The sequence below is a fragment of the Sturnus vulgaris genome, chromosome 1 (assembly GCF_052056855.1).
Source record: "Sturnus vulgaris isolate bStuVul1 chromosome 1, bStuVul1.hap1, whole genome shotgun sequence".
Lineage (NCBI taxonomy): Eukaryota > Metazoa > Chordata > Aves > Passeriformes > Sturnidae > Sturnus > Sturnus vulgaris.
In genome coordinates this window covers 17,129,464-17,145,608 of record NC_142243.1, presented here as the reverse complement: position 1 = coordinate 17,145,608, position 16,145 = coordinate 17,129,464, and the positions used below count along the sequence as shown (strand labels likewise).

Below are 16,145 nucleotides of genomic sequence, written 5' to 3'. Positions count from 1 at the left end.
AGTAATGTGGATGGCAGCTGAGATACCTGGAGATGCTCAGACACATATAGGTACAAAATTCAAATATGGCATTAGAAGAGAACACCTCCCTTATTCACAGAATAATTCCACATGCAAATTCACTGTGTTAGAAATATGATGACAGGAGGAAATGGAATTTGAAGAAACATCCCAGTTCTCGTATTTTCTAGAAATCTGGTCTTTTCTCTTAAGCATGTAAATTTTAATAATCTGAGTTTTCCAATTAAACAGTTTTAACACAGTCTGAATTATGTGTATCTACAGTACTTTATATTTTCACACTGATTTTACACTACTTGCTAAATTTTTATTGTTGTTGCTGAAAGCTGGTAATTGTAGCAAGGTGAATTGGACTGTAACTTTTTAAGAAGAGAGGAAAAGAAAGAAATAACCTAATTGATGTCTTGGACTAAGCCTAAGTCTAATCATGTCAGTCTATGCAATGTGTCATTACTACTAAATCCACAGCAGTTAGAAGTATTAAGAAAAACTTTACCACTCTCATCAAGCAAAAAGGGATTACATTTTCTTCAGCAGCTTCTTCCAGGGTCTGTAAGAATATGCATTCTTCTCTAAAACAGAAGAAATTTACTCTGAGGGGAAGTTTTTCAACAGAATCCTTTTAAAATACAAGTTAAATAGTAGAGATGAGCTAAGGCATTTCTCTAGCAATCACCATAATTATTTGTCTTTTTCATTCCCTTAACATCATGAATTTTATCCAAATAACAATAGCTTATGAGCTACAGATTACATACATATGGTATGTTTAGAGTACCAGGTAAATGCATATTTCTTAAAAGCTTTTATGGGACATGCAAAATATGCTGAAACAGGAAAACAAACAACTGTGCAATGTAACAAGTATGCTTAATGTTTCTTTATTAATTTATAGGAATCTGCAGCTAGTAACAATCTGCCTCTCACAGTTCAGAGCAAAGCTACTGATACACAGCTCCTTGTTAAGAACACATATTCAACACAGAATTAAACTTTTCACAGCTAATACAGTATGTAAAATTCACAAACTTCTTCAAACATGATCTATAAAGGAAGGAGTCTAGAGTCTACAGCACTCATGCATTAACTGGTTTCCTGTGTTGTCCTAAACATTTTTTCTTTTTTGTTTCCATACAAATCTTCTTCAGATCTGTCAGATTGTCAGATCTGTGATCTTGAAGATGATAGATGGTTACAAAAGGTCTCTACTTCGACACATTACAAAAATCAAATACTAACTGAATAATTGTCTGACTAACATTAAACTTTTGTGCTTAATGAGGTTTAGTTAAGAGTATAAGCTCAGGAGAACACTGTTAATTTTTATACTTGCTTGTGTCCTACAGAAGAAAGGGACACCATGCAGAAATTCAAACCTGCCTGGCATTGCTTTGTCTTGATTAAAATTCAGCACATTAAATAGGTCAGATCTATGGCTATGTGACATATCAGAACCATGTTATCTTCCAATTTTGGATCAACAGTGTCTTCCAAAGGTTCATTTTGACCTGCACTCTAATTCTGAGAGCTAAAACTTTGTTTGGAAGAGTGGGTAATGAACTGCAGCACAACACAGAACTTCAGCTGAAACTTTGGAAGTGAGGAATTAAATCAAAATAATGCTTTCAATTTAGTAGCAGTATATCTGACCAAGACTAAAGGCATGATGAAATCAATAAAATCTTGTAAAATAATCCTCATACACAGAATGGCACTTTTGAATTATCTTGTGCAACACAGAAGTACATGAATTGCATGTAGAAGAACTGAGCAAAGAAAATATGAATTCACAATGAGACCTAAGGCAGACAAATTATTAGTCAAAAGGCATCTTAGGTGGTAATTTTAATACTTAATAAAGGTAGTAACTGTAAAAGTCTTATGCTTCACATTTTAGATAAGAGCTCTCACATCTGTAAATATTCATCAGCAGCTCTAGAGTAAACCCTTTATTATACTGATTTGAAAGACATACAAGTCAACTGAATTGCTTTTCTGGGAGATGCTTGAGGGAGCGTAGTCAAATTTCTGCTTCACAGAAATATTCAGGTGTGGATGTTACTGCTTCAGACTCTGTATTTTGTTTTGCCATGATCATTGATAACACATATGTGCTGAAAAAAACAGAACAGATTGCAAAAGCATGGTTGAGTACATTATTAATTATTAATTAATTGTTCAGAAATATTTAGGCTTGGCCAACCTAGTGATCTTATGATTACTCTTTCTTTTCCCGACATCTGGAAGTGAATTCTGATTTCACTTGCTAGCTCCAGCAAGTTTTCCCACTTGGAATTTCCAGCTTTTAAGGTAGTACTCTGGGAGTACTACAAGAAGCAAAGGAAAGGTTTGCACCTTCTTTCCATCCTCACTTCTCTGAGAAAAGAGACAGGCAACACAGCATTCACAGAACCCGTCTGACCTGTGTGTTTCACTCTTGCTGCTGTCTCTGCACATACTGGCAATGGTGCACCTGAGAAGCCCTAGGCTCACAGAAGGTGGAAATTTAAAGAGCTTTTAGGGGGAGGGAAATGTTCGCAGTGCTAAGCAGGGACTCCTTTGGATTATTTGAGGTTTTGTAGGGAATTCTGCACTCACTGAAAGGATCCCAAATCCCAACCACGTCAAAGACATACTTCCACAGGGCCCCAAGGAGGAGACAAATTATGGGATATTTATGGAAATAAATATTGGAAAAGTAGACCAGTGACTTTTTAAACCATTTTTTAGTAAGAAACTTACATTTAGATCTCTGAAGTGCTCATTGTAGTCTAAGGCATAACCCACCACAAATAAATCTGGAATTTCAAATCCGTAATCTGTATTGAGACAAATAACAAACACCATCAACACAAGATCATTTTAAGTCCTTAAGTTAAGATCACGTTATAAGTGCTTAAATTCATGTGCAGTTCTCAATAAGCAAACTCTACTTATATGAAGTCAGTTGGGGCTATGTTACTTTTGAATCTGAGACATCATAGTCAGCAGTAGCCCCACGGCTAGATACCAGTCATACAGTACTTGTGAGAGAGATGGGAATAGTCAGAAGAGAGGAAAGGACAATTCTGCATAAAATTATCACTGGCACATTGTGGAAAGAAGCCAAAATCAAAGCTGGAAGAGTCTGCTTGCATTTGGAAGCTCCATTGGTATATATGTGTGATGATTACTGTCCCATATCACAGTAATGATGGAAAAATGTAGAATATTAAATCAGAAGTAACTTTCAGAGATCAATATATTTTCTGCTATGAATAGCAAGATCTACCTTGTATCTTATGCTACCAAAACATGTCAAATTGTTCTTAAATTAAAGTCCCAACCTTATGAAGATCCAAGCACATGCTTAACGAAGTAAATGCATGCAGTGCACCTCAATTATACAGCTCATACTTGAAGCTAAGCATACACATGCATCTTTTTGAGTGTGAAGGTCTGTGCAATATCAGCATTATATAAAACAAGTTTGGCTCTTTCCAAATTGTTCTCTAAATAATGAGAGGAAAACCCACTCTTACAGATACAGAAATAGGTCCACATAAAAAGTTCTACAGGTATTCAGGTAAGGATTTTTTTCAGTTGTTTAAGATTGGGGGTTATATGTGCTTTAATTGTAAATTTAGAGAAGTGAGGAAATGATACAGCATTGTCAGTGATTTACAAAAGAGATCTCTGATGTTTTATAGAATTCATCACACTATGAATAAACAAGGATAAAATTTGTTTCATTTAAAAGTTAATGCATAAAAAATATAAAGCTACCCTTCCTGAAGCCATTTTATTGCCTCTTTTACATGTTTAACATCAGTGAATCCAGTCAAATATATGTCTTAATTTACTGGATTCAATTCTTAATGTTAAAAATACCACTCCATTGTATAAAGATTTGTACAACAAAATGTTTGGATCATAGTTCAGATAACAGGGCTAAAACCTCAGAGCCATGCCCAACGTTTAAGTAACTTTTGCTTCATAAATTTTCCCTCTCTCCCACATCCCAAATAAAAACCCTTCATGCTGCCTCCTGCTACTTACCTGCCTACTCTCCTTCTACCCTCCTCCCCAGCTCAGGTGACCAGAGACTTCTTCAGTAGCAAATACTGGTCGATCTCTTCTAGATGGATCTATTATTTTTATATTTAGCCACATACCTGTTATTACATCATTTATTCTAAATAAGTTTAAAATGACAATTGCTTGGTATAGCTCCATTAACAGCTTCATCATAACACAGTATAAGGGCCAATAACTTAGAGAGAAGTGGTGCTGGTGTGGTACAAACTGAGCAGCAGGAGAAAGTTTAAAAAGCCCAATTTATCTTCTGCTTTTTAGGGAATGGGATTTAATTATAATATCAGTGTTTTCCCTTTGAACAATAATAATTTTTAAAAATAGAAGTGCTTTTCTGAATAAAGAAATGTAAAACTTGTTAATACTTAGTCACCATAAAACACCTTTCATGCTCAGATGAAATCCTGCAGCTCCTCCAGAGATGCAATGAGGAAGAAAAAAGAAGAAATGGATATTCTCTTCAATATTGTTTGTCAGAGACTGAAGATAAAACGCTCACCTTTCACTGATAAAATTAAACCCTTTCAAAATTTCCCAGTAAAGTTAGTATTCTGCAGAAAACCTAAGTAGGGTAAGCTTTCCAAAGGACAAGTATACAAATCCTTCCATTGCATCCCATAGACCCGTTGACAACTGGTATTTTACAGTGCCTCTAGCAGTCCATAAAATGTTATGAAAAGCAAGTGACAGTTGTGGTAACTTCTACTGTTAAGTAGAGATTTTCAGAACACTTACAATCTGGTCTGTACCCATCAGGCCGAGATGTTCTTTTCACCAACAAACTGTAATTAAAAATAAAATATACCCCATTTAAATCTAGATATGTAACTGAATAACACACATAAAAACTATTCCCTTTATCAAAAATCTTCTGAGCCATGTGAATCCCTGTTCTTGTTCTGTTTCTCTTCCTGACAACATCCTGATTGCAGGGAAGAGCTGGGTATATTCCCCTCCCAAGTCCATCAGTGCCAGTCTTGAAATGGCTGGAGGGTCACTGCTGAGGCAGAACAATAAAAAAGCATTTCCTCTCCTTTCCTTCACCCTCCCCTTAGTGACTCAGGCAGCTCTGCAGCGCTTCATACTGCAGCATCAAATTAAAGCAGGATCTCTGAATGGGAATCTACTCGGGAAAATATGCTGGACTAGACTAATTAATTATTAAGTTTTGTGATCATTTTACTCACCTTGCCACTTTAATCATTTTTGGCTTGTATTTTTCTATATTGTTAAGCAGAACCTTCATGGTTCTTCCAGTTCCAACAATATCCTTACAAAACGAGAAAAATAAAGTAAGTAAAACACAAAGGAAAGCTGAAAGGAGGAAATCTGGACAATGACAGTGAAGTTCCACATTCTTATTTTGTGGAGATGATTTATTTTCCAGTGCATTGTAAACCACATCCAAAAAAAGGTTATAATTGAGCTTAGACTTTTTGAAGCAAGCACTTTCTATTCATAAAATTATCAGTTCAAGGACTGTCCACTTCCTCTTGAAAACAGCTACGTTGCAAGTACTTGGGATGTAACTCAGGACTGGAGATGACTCTACTGGGCACTGCAAGGATGCAGGGATTAGACTTTTCATATTATGCTTGAAATCACAGTATGTCAACGTGTCTCTATGTCGGGTCAAAATCTGCTCTATTTATTGTTTTATTAGCAAAGTACAAATGTGGTTTCTCCAGAGCTGCCATATCCAATATCATCTCAATGAGATCAGTAAGTACCTGGCTAGAAAACTGACCATGGAGAGCAGATGTTGATCCTGAACTCTGGGAGTGGATTAGCAACACCTTGTCTCTGCCCTCCAGCTGTTTAATGGCATTAAGGAAATCTGCTATGGACATTTTTAATTTCTGTTAAAGAACCTGGAATGAGTAAATATGGAGCTCATAGCAGCTATTCAGGTAACCAGCCATCTCTGTGGCTGATGGCTTTTTCCCATTCTTTCCTAAGAGAAGAAGTTTCAACAATACACAGTTCATTACACTGTCTAGCTTACTTCCCACACAAGCAGACTGGTTCTGAAATGCTAGGCAGATCCTAATGTGCTCTCTAGCTGTTCCAGTTGCTTATTTAAAGAGAATCACCTACATTAATTATAGGAGAATTTGGAGCACCAGTGAAGTGACAAGTTGTTTCCCTCTACAACTGAACCCTGCTGACTTACATCAGCAACAATTCTGTGATGGGCTGTGCCCCAGGGACACTGCTGGCTGGAGAGCTGGATGCAGGAGCTGGGGGCTTGAGGGAATGACTGAGACTCCCAACCAGACTGTGAACAACCCTGGGGCTGTAAAGCATATGCAGGGCTGCTATTTCAAAGTCATGCACCTGAGAAATGCAGGGTATCACTGCAGTTGATTCACTGTCCTCCAAGGAACAGAACAACTTGAAGAACAGGAGTTGATGAAACCATAGAAAGAACAAATCAAATGAGGCAGAAACAAAGACTTCTGGGTATCACATGGCACAGCTCCAGCTAGAGTGACAGCAATGTAGTTTGATCTGTCATGCAATTTCAAAAAAAAACTGAATTGCCATTGAGCAAATCAACCCCTCTCCCTCTTCACCACCTCCCAGTGAAAGAAGTGTAAACACAGACAGGATTTAGAAACTGAACAGCCAGTCGTGGTTTGGCTGTGTGACTTTATCTAAGTACAATATGACATAAGCACCCAGCTTACCTCCACAATTAGAACATTCTGGAAGAAACAAACAAAAAGGAATACAATTACATGATATTCACATAGTAAAAGAAACAAATCTTTAAAAAAAGGAAATGAAGATTGGTCCATGTGCATATGTACAACACAGTAGGACTCAAGGAGTTTCCTGTTTCATTTTTGTGCCCTGAAAAAGAGCCAGCCATAAGAGCAAGCCCTGCAGTCAGGGACCACAACTTAATTCAGCTCTGTCTAGATTATCCTCTTTGTCCAAGAACGGATGTAGCTTTGGAAAATAAAATTAGATGGAAGAAATCCAAATAGGATAAGCTTTGCTTCATTCCAGCATCTCTAGCTGTGTGCTTCAGTGTACCCTATAGTTCACTAAAATACTATTTCCAGTGTTAGTATGAGAATACAGCAATAATATTCTTTCTCAGAAATAAATGCTCTTCCTCCCTCCACCCACACCCTGGCAACTTCACAGTAAAGGATTAGAGGCCAAGCTGTAACACCCCTCTCACACTGCAAAACACCCTCTTTCTCTTCAGATACTGCTGCTGAAATCAGTATTATTTGAAGAGAAGGGGAGTGGCCCAGCCAAGAGCAGTGATGTCAAGCTTTATGACAGTATCATCACACAGGCTGAATCTTTTTGCTGAAATGGTTCATCACTGCTTCAAGAATTACAATGTATAAGGGGACTTCAGTTCTTCTACTAAAAGCAATAATAAAATGCAATGTCTTCATAAGAAGAAATAAAAATCTATTTATTAGTAGGCATGATCATTGCATGGTCAAAAGGATGGGCTCTTACAATCTTGTATTAAGATCTACTTTCTGAAGTGAAACCTGCAGTAGCAAGAGGAAAGTTATTTCACAAATACCTTTATCTATCTATCAATGTGTACACCTTACATGGATGTGCATGCTGTGTGTCCTGCAAAACCTCAAGACCACATAGTTTCGTATCCATGCAGTATCCGCCGGCCTGGTTTACGTTCCACTTCCTTTCTATCTGGCTTGTTGGCCTTGCTACATACATAATGTGGAGACTGTTTAACTTCCTTTTCCATAACAGAAATCCAAGGCTGAGAGTAGTAAGACAGACTTAAACACATGGAGAAGGAGTGTGTGAAAGGAGCATGCTCACAAACAGCACACTTTTAACAGTTTCATCAACTGATATGTAAATAATATTTAATATTCAAACCAGAAATTATTAATATAGATTATCCATATTTATATTCATACTGCAGCTCTTCCTAACACTCACAGTGTTTGGTAGGGAGACATGGCATACTTCATGCATTAAGCACTGCAGAAACATGCAGAAATACCACACACTGTATTATACCTGAATGCTTCTGAAATGGCAAAACACTTGGTAAAGGTGTGGAGGGAACTCCGGGTAGCAGTTGAGCAAATGTCAGCAGTGGAGCTACCACTCAAGAAAGCCACTAATTTAGACTGAGCTCTGGTGGAATGTATATTAATCTTGGAGGGAGGCTCCTTTTTGGTGTTTTCATAACAGGTTTCACTGGTGGTTATCCTGCTTGGCACTCCTGACTTTCAACCTCTCAGCTGCTGACACAAACAACTTTGGATCTCAAACACTTAGTCCTGTGAAGGCAAAAAGTTAAAGGCCTCTTAACAACAAAGGTCTGAAGACACCCTGCCTCTAGAAACTTCTCCCTTCAAGAAAGAATGGAAATATATCAGTTGTCTAGATAAGATGAAGAGCCAAAACCATGTTCAGGAGAATCTTATGACAGGTGTGTAGGAACACATTTTTTTTTAAGGAAATCATTTGGATCCAAAACAAATTTGGATCTCATCTAGCTTCCTGTATGGAGTGATAAGTGGGAAAAACACTTCTGAGGAATAGCTCAGGACACCTGGGTCTGAGGCATCAGGAAATTACATGATTCAGTCAGTGGACACCTGAAGATAATATGCAGGAGTAATGGCTTAACCACCCCAAGGAACTTGTGCAGCTGGTGATATACATAAATATTGACGTGTTTATACACACACACACACACAGACACACACACACACGTATATATACATATATATATATATATATATATGATATAGGGAGAGAGCAAAAGAGTTGACAAGGAACCTCACCAGAGCCAAAGATGACAATGAACTCTTTTAGTACCAGGCCCGGTGAGTACCATGATCAAACACAGCCCACAGATCTCAAGGCAGGTCCATAGTGTTGAGACAGGTTCAACAAAGGTGGTGTATGAATCAGAGTATGGGTGAATGTTTTCAGTAACGTACAGGTTTGGCTATAGCTGAGCTGAAGGTCAGTACCCACACAGCACAGATCAGGCATGGACTACAAGCCCAGGGCTGACCTGGTGTTCCTGTGCCCACAGGTGAAAGTAGAGGCCCCAAGGGACACCGGCAATGGCCATTAGCATCTATTAGTGCATCTATTAGTGCATTTCTTAGTGGACTGTGACAGATTGAGAGAAAAGCAAAGCCACGGGATATTTTATTGACATACAAATAAGTTTCTTTGCTACCACAGTTGCATCAGCTGTTCTGTCAAGATCAGCAGTAGGGATCCTCTTGCTTGCTCATGTGTGGAAATCACAAAGTTGGACAGAAGGAAGGGACAGCAGCCTCCCTGGACATGGAATTTGGGTTAACCAATAGGGAGGAGTAGGCCTTATTATTTAACTTGTGAGAAAATAAAACATTGACATTAATAGAAAATAGGTCTAAAGAGACCATGAAAGATCATCTTCTGTTAGGATACAGCAGAATAAACTATTCTTCACAGATATCTGATTTACCTCTTCTAGAACATGATGAGTACTTCAGAACCTCCCCAGGGAATGTGTCTCAATATCTCATCATCTAAGAACAAAAATACAATTAGAAATCTTCTGTTGATATTTGGCCTGAACTTGTTGTGAAGAGAATATGGAAGAAACTTTGTTTTATTATCTTTTTTTCTTCTATATTTGAAAGATTTAGTTCCTCTGTTTTCTCTTCTCCAGATTAAACAACCTCTATTTATTCAACATCTTCTCACAAGTTCTATTTCCTAGCTTTCTGATCACTTTTTTGTTCTCTTCTGGAATCAGTCCAGTTGGTCAGAATCCTTCTCCAGTTGTGGTGTTCCAAACCAGAAAGAAGTCTTTTCCAGTGTCAAGAGGAATAAAAGAACCACTTTGTATGCTTTATAAATAATCCTCCTTTCTATGTATCCCAGTACAATAGTTACATCCTTCATAAAACTATACTGGTGTCTCATGTGCAACTTGTGATCTACCTATTGTCTCCAGGACTGTCACTGAGTCAGTCCTCCCTCACTTGCATTTATGCAAAAGATTACTTCTGTATAAACACAGAAGTTGGTATTCATCTTTATTGTCATTACATGTCATTCTTTGAACCAAATTCTTAAAATAATTTCTTAAGATCATAATACCTTGTAGTATTTTTCCAGGTAGTATGAGTACCATTAAATGCTAATTCCATCTTTTCAATCATGAATTAAATATTGTATAGTCCCTGGAGAGCATGCTTTAATGCATCTCGTCTGACAGTGAAGCATAATTAACTGTTTCTTGAGAACAGCTTTCCAACCAGTTACACATGTGTCTAATAGAAATTTAATCTTGTCTGTGTTTCCTTATCACAAATGACTCATATGAAGGAAAGAGGTTTAATGTGGATCCAGACATGCCTGAAAGGTTTGTCTGGCTACAGGAATGATGAAGTCACCTGCACATGACTTCAGCTGAAGTGCAAGATCTCATATTTATTGACTAACTTGAGAAGGAAAGATTTTGGGAGATGCTGTCTCATCCATAGAGTCAGAGTCCAGCTGTTGCAAATCATATACATTGGGGAAGTTCCTATAAGATGTCTAGGCCAGAAAACACAGATGCTCTTTTGTATTATGCCCATTCTCATCATTTCCAAAACACTGATGAGGATCTTCTGTACTATGGAGAAATCCTGTATGTAAGGCCTTTGCAGTGGAAAAGCCACTATAAAATACTTAGATGTGAAAACATTTTGTAACTATAAGTAAGCAGTCATCCTAACTGTTCAGAGTGATACTTTAACCTCTGTTATCATTATGCAGGATTACCGTGTCTAAAGTCTCCTCACTTTTCAGTCATTACTTGCTGCTTACAACCAAAGGCATTCAGCGTGGTTTGCCATCCTCTGGTAGACAAACCCGCTCCTACAAAATTCTGTGCTGGGAAACTGACTGCATTGCTGCCTATCCCCTGCCTTCCTACTGTTGAAGCAGCCTGCAGACAGAAGATTTCAGAAAAGGGATGGAATAGCAGAGTAATAGAGGGACAAACTGCAAACCACCAAGAAATGTTTTGATACGCAGAGTCCAAGATTAGATAGCAGTGATGTATAACTAAAACTGGTTGAAATAGATTAGCTTATCCTTGATCAGATGGATAGCAGAGGATGAAAGAATGCAATGGATACAACAAATTAGTACATTATCAGTAATGTAACCACCATCCTAAAGGCACAGCTGACAGCACCCAGCATCTCTTGTGAAAGGTCGGTTACGTGGAAGACCTTATTCAGTTTCGCTGTGAAATCCTCATGTGAGCTGGAGCACAGGAGACTGCTAAAACTCATCAGCTTGTGGTGCTGTAGCAGTAACTGATAGCTGGACAAATAGGAAGCTAAGGGACACTGAAGAAAGATCTTTTCTCAAGTATGTGTGTTTGAAGCTTCTGTACCACATAGATCAAGAATGTTTTGTCCTTTCAGATATATTTGAGGCAATTACAAAGAAGGAAACCACATGAAAAGTAATCCAGCCTTCTGGATTCTGTCTACTTTTGAAACTCAGAGAACAGGATACAAGAATATTTACTGACATGTTGACTAGACTAAAGATGAACAGGATACAAGAATATTTACTGACATGTTGACTAGACTAAAGATGGCTTAATTTCTGAGTAGAGCCATCTTCACCAATACAGTCTCTGAAGTACATCCAGAAATCTAATAATGGTGCTAATATATCTTAGAGTGAGACAGAGTACAGTCAGTTTTTAAAAATATGTCCTGGAAAGATTTCATACATAGTCCAAATAAAAAGGGATGCTGGCTTCAGAGAACAAAACAGCTTCCTATTGAGTCATTGCAAAAGAATCAACATTGCAAAAGAATTAGTTTCCATTACTGATGGATCAGAGGGATGGCTGAGAGCTGATAGATTTGGATGACTGTGTTTCGTTCTGTATTTACACTGGTTTTTATCAGTAGCTGGCAGAAGGTAGGCTGGTGCAACATAGAGTCAAAGAATACCTCAAGTTGGAAGAGACTCATAAGGACCACCAAGTCCAACTCTCTGCTCTTTGCAGGACTACCTAAAACTAACCCATATGACATTGACCAGGTGCTTCTTGGAACTCTGACAGGCTTCAGACCCTGACCACTTCCCTGGGGAGCCTGTTCCAGTGACTTGACCACAGTTTCAGTGAAGAGCCTTTTCCGACGGTCCAACCTGAACTTCCCCTGATATGGCTTCATTCCATTTCCTCCTGTCCTGTTGCTGGTCACTAGAGAGCTATGTGATGAAATTGAGGAATCTTGAGGAAGTTGTAGGCTGTGATGAGGGCTCCCCTCAGCCTTCACTTCCCTAGGATAGACAACCCAAGTGACCTCAGCTGCTCCTCAGAAATCTTGCCCTTGAGCCCTTACACCAACCTGGTCATCCTGGACACACTCTGATAGTCAGAAGTCCTTCTTGCATTGTGGCACCCCCCAGCACTGGAGGTGAGGCTGCCCCAGAGCAGAGCAGAGCAGGACAATCCCCTCCCTTGCCCTGCTGGTGATGCTGTGCCTGATGCCCCCCAGGACAGGGTTGGTCCCCCTGGTTGCCAGGGCACTGCTGGCTCATGTCCAGCACCTCCAGGTCCCTTTCCATGGCACTGCTCTCCAGCCTCTCATTCTTCAGTCTGTACATATAACCGATTACCCTGTCCCCGGTGGAGAATCTTACTAAATTTCATATGATTGGTGATAGCCCAGCTCTCCAGCCTATGCAGATTTCTTTGTAAGGCCCCTCTACCTTTGAGGGAGTTCACAGCCCCTCCTGTTTTAGCATCATTGGCAAATTTTCTTACTGTACATTCAATTTATGAGTCCAGATCTTTTATAAAAACATGAAAGAGCAGTGGCCCTAAAATTGTCCTCTGTGGTTTTGAATGCAAAGGGGTACTGTGAAGTTGAAAATTTTCCAGCTTTGAATGATCAGGGTATACACAACTTGCAACTCTGTACATGAACATTGGAACTGAGCAGAAATAATATTTGTGCTGTGAGCTGGATCTCCACAAAAATAAAATTTGTGCTTCCATATTCATTTCTAGATAGTAGTAAAAATGGCCCATAGCAGCATGTCTTGAGTCATCTGGAAAAACGTTTTTGACAATACTAGTACTATGTAAAATAAAGAAGAAATAATTTATAATCCCCAGGTAGCATGTGAATTTGACTCTCATGCTAAAGAGAATTCTCTGTGAATGTTAATTTTTAAAAATAATGAACAGAAAACATGCAAAAATTAAAAATCTGTAATTTCCTCCTTTTTAAACTCACACACATTTATACACTGCAATAAACGAGGTTGTTTTCACAGTACATTTAAAAACTCCTGACTTACAATAAGATGAAAACAATTCCAGCAGTGAGTCAATACATTTCTATTGTTTACCTTCCCACAGGTCAGTCATGAATGGAACAATGTCAGCTAACAAGACCAAGCAGAGTAATGAGAGCATGTCTGCCTCCTGCCTAACAGTAGTAAGTGCTATGGAAATTATTTTTCATCTTCCTGGAAAAGAATAACATTTTTTTTTCTAGACTTGGATTTTATGTTCTGTTTGTAAGACTGTTTTCAAAGGAAAATTGCTATGAAATAGTAGTACTTTGAAGTTAGCACTGAATAAGACTTTAAACAAAACTGTGTCTTTGAATTAATATAAAATGTGAAATTTTAACAAGGTAAAAATTCTAAGTTGAACTTTTAGAAAGGGAGATTATTTCCCTGAAAGCTGAAACTATACTTTAATAATCAAATAAACTACTGCATTTAATGCAACACTACAGCTAAGAGGACAAACTCAGCACTCACATGTATAGCAAGAAAATCAGGTAGGTAAGTAGAGGGTATTTTCTCCTTAAATGTTTCAGTATAAAATCAGCAGAATAGCACACATACCCTTAATTTTTTTCCTTTAATAGAAAGAAAATAACAGAAAGAACTTAAAACTGAGGAAAGAAAAATTATTTGAGAACTGAAAAAATACCTTTGAGTGAAGTAAGGTTTGTAGCAGGAAGTAATAGCTTTTATTTAATTAACAGCTCATTTCCCAGTGGGGGAACATTTTTCACAAAAGAACTTTGACCTTTCAGCCCACAGCCTCAGAGAGACCACAAAATACCTTCAACAGCTGAGCCTGGGAACAAAAATTCAGAACTGCTGTATGCACTCGAAATCATGGACTGAATAAAATAGTGGCTTTACAACACATTATAATCCTCCACTGCAGCTGCCCTTCAACTCATTTATCAGTGTTCCACAGCTGATAATTTCCTCTCTTATTTTAGCTCAGAGGAATTCTTAACATTTTTATCTGTCCCTCTGGTCACAGGGCAGGTGATTATGTAGGGCAATCACTTCTCTTATCCCAAATTGTCTGATTACCACATTAGGTTAAAATTAAGAATTTCTCTCAATCTGTACTTAGCTTGAAGTTTGCTGATTCTATTCAGACCAACAGAAGGATCTGCATGCTTGAAATTTCATTTCTTCCAACTATATCAGTTGCCTACTATTAATTTCCTGTTGTTAATTCCACCTTCAAACCTTGTCTCATTTACATCCTACAGTATGCCAGTACTGTACAGCAGGCTCCCAATGGATTAGTTTATCTAAAAGAAGCTTAAGTAATGACTGTGTGATAGGCAAATATGCAACCATATGGCAATATAAACTTGATAATGGCAAACTGCTTAATCCAGTAGGCAAAGGTACTAAAAAAGGCAACAGTAAAAGACAAAAAACTATTCACATTCAGAAAAGAAAATCAGGTTCACCATTTTAGCAGTGATGAAAGTTGACTATTGGTATAACATGCCTGCTATATGGAGGCTTCTCCATCAAGGCTCTAAATCAAAATCATTGGTAGTTCAAAAGATACACTGTAGATACAGTGCAGAAATTATCATTTGGGATCCTTCATTCTAATCACCCAGAAGTTCAGACAAGATGCTTTTGGGCCTTAAGATAAAGGAGTCTCTAAACAAAGCCCTTTTTGTGATCAGGCCAATTAATTGTCCTGGGAAGGAAAAAAAAAAGGAAAAAATTGAACCTTAATGTGGCAAGATTGACATAATTTGGACTGATGAAAATACTTTTAAGTCCCCATTGATATCCTGAGTTCTTTCCAGTCTCTTTCTTGGATAGAACTATTCTTAAACTACTTGGGAGTACTTGTAACATACTGTTAGTTATACAGCTGCAAAGTATACATGAGTACACAGTTGCAGGAAAAGGTGAATTATTTTATTTGTCCAGTGCTACAAGTGAAAGTATACTCGTAAAAAAACAAACCCAAAACCCCATCACCTTCTCCCCACAAAATCTCTTTTTTTATCAATCTCTATTTCTGTTTTTGTTTTGTTTTATGGGGATAAGGGGATAAAAAGCAACATTATAGTGTATTTTCATTCCCTTTAGATAAATTTCCATTCAGCAGTCTGCATTTTCAGTTCAATTTTTTCTGAAGACACCTTTTCATGTGTACGCCATATCATCAGAATTACATAAATTGATAATGTGGTTCTTCAAACTGAATTTTTAATGGATTATCAGTTTACTCATCACACACGCAGTACTTGTTTTCTTAGCATTGTATTTGGGGAACCTCAGGTACCAGTAGTTAAACAAGACATTTTATGACAATGCCATAGAGCTGAAGAATTACCATCAAATAAAAATGAAAGAAAAATGCATCAAGTTTCAGTGAAGAGGTTCAAAGGAAGCTGCGAGGACTCCTGTGAGATCCACAGATATTAACACTTCATCATAATGTCAGAAAATAATATGAAAGACTTCTGTAAAATGAGACATCTAGCTAGGAACTTTCTACAGGGTTCTAGAAAAGATCACATATGTCTGATTTTAATCTTTTCTGCTGGTCTCATCCACATCTTACAGCATACTTGGAAGGACAGATATGACACCTCAAAAATGTTATTTTTTCAGACACTTGGTTTGGTCAGTAGCATCTGCTGATGGGAGCAAATTGGTTAATGTGTTAAGAATTAACACATTAATGTTATCTTCCATGTATAGAAACT

The 16,145-nt window shown here is 37.8% G+C and overlaps 1 protein-coding gene across 11 annotated transcripts in view; it reads right to left on the bottom strand.

Moving 5' to 3' along the window:
* Positions 1 to 886: 886 nt before the first annotated feature.
* Positions 887 to 16,145, bottom strand: part of PRTFDC1 (phosphoribosyl transferase domain containing 1) — a 42,886-nt gene continuing 27,627 nt past the window's right edge. For 4 of the 11 annotated variants that reach the window (XM_014882209.2, XM_088160420.1, XM_014882208.2 and 1 more), the window contains 5 exons: positions 6,786 to 6,803; positions 5,283 to 5,365; positions 4,831 to 4,877; positions 2,764 to 2,840; positions 887 to 2,135 (listed from right to left, as the gene is read on the bottom strand). In XM_014882209.2, the coding sequence (XP_014737695.1) occupies positions 2,088 to 2,135; positions 2,764 to 2,840; positions 4,831 to 4,877; positions 5,283 to 5,365; positions 6,786 to 6,803 (273 nt within the window). In that variant the 3' untranslated portion in view covers positions 887 to 2,087. Of the gene's footprint in view, positions 2,136 to 2,763; positions 4,509 to 4,830; positions 4,878 to 5,282; positions 5,366 to 6,785; positions 6,804 to 16,145 lie in introns of those variants that run through there. The other 7 variants (XR_015801863.1, XR_015801864.1, XR_015801867.1 and 4 more) reach the window with 7 other exon arrangements.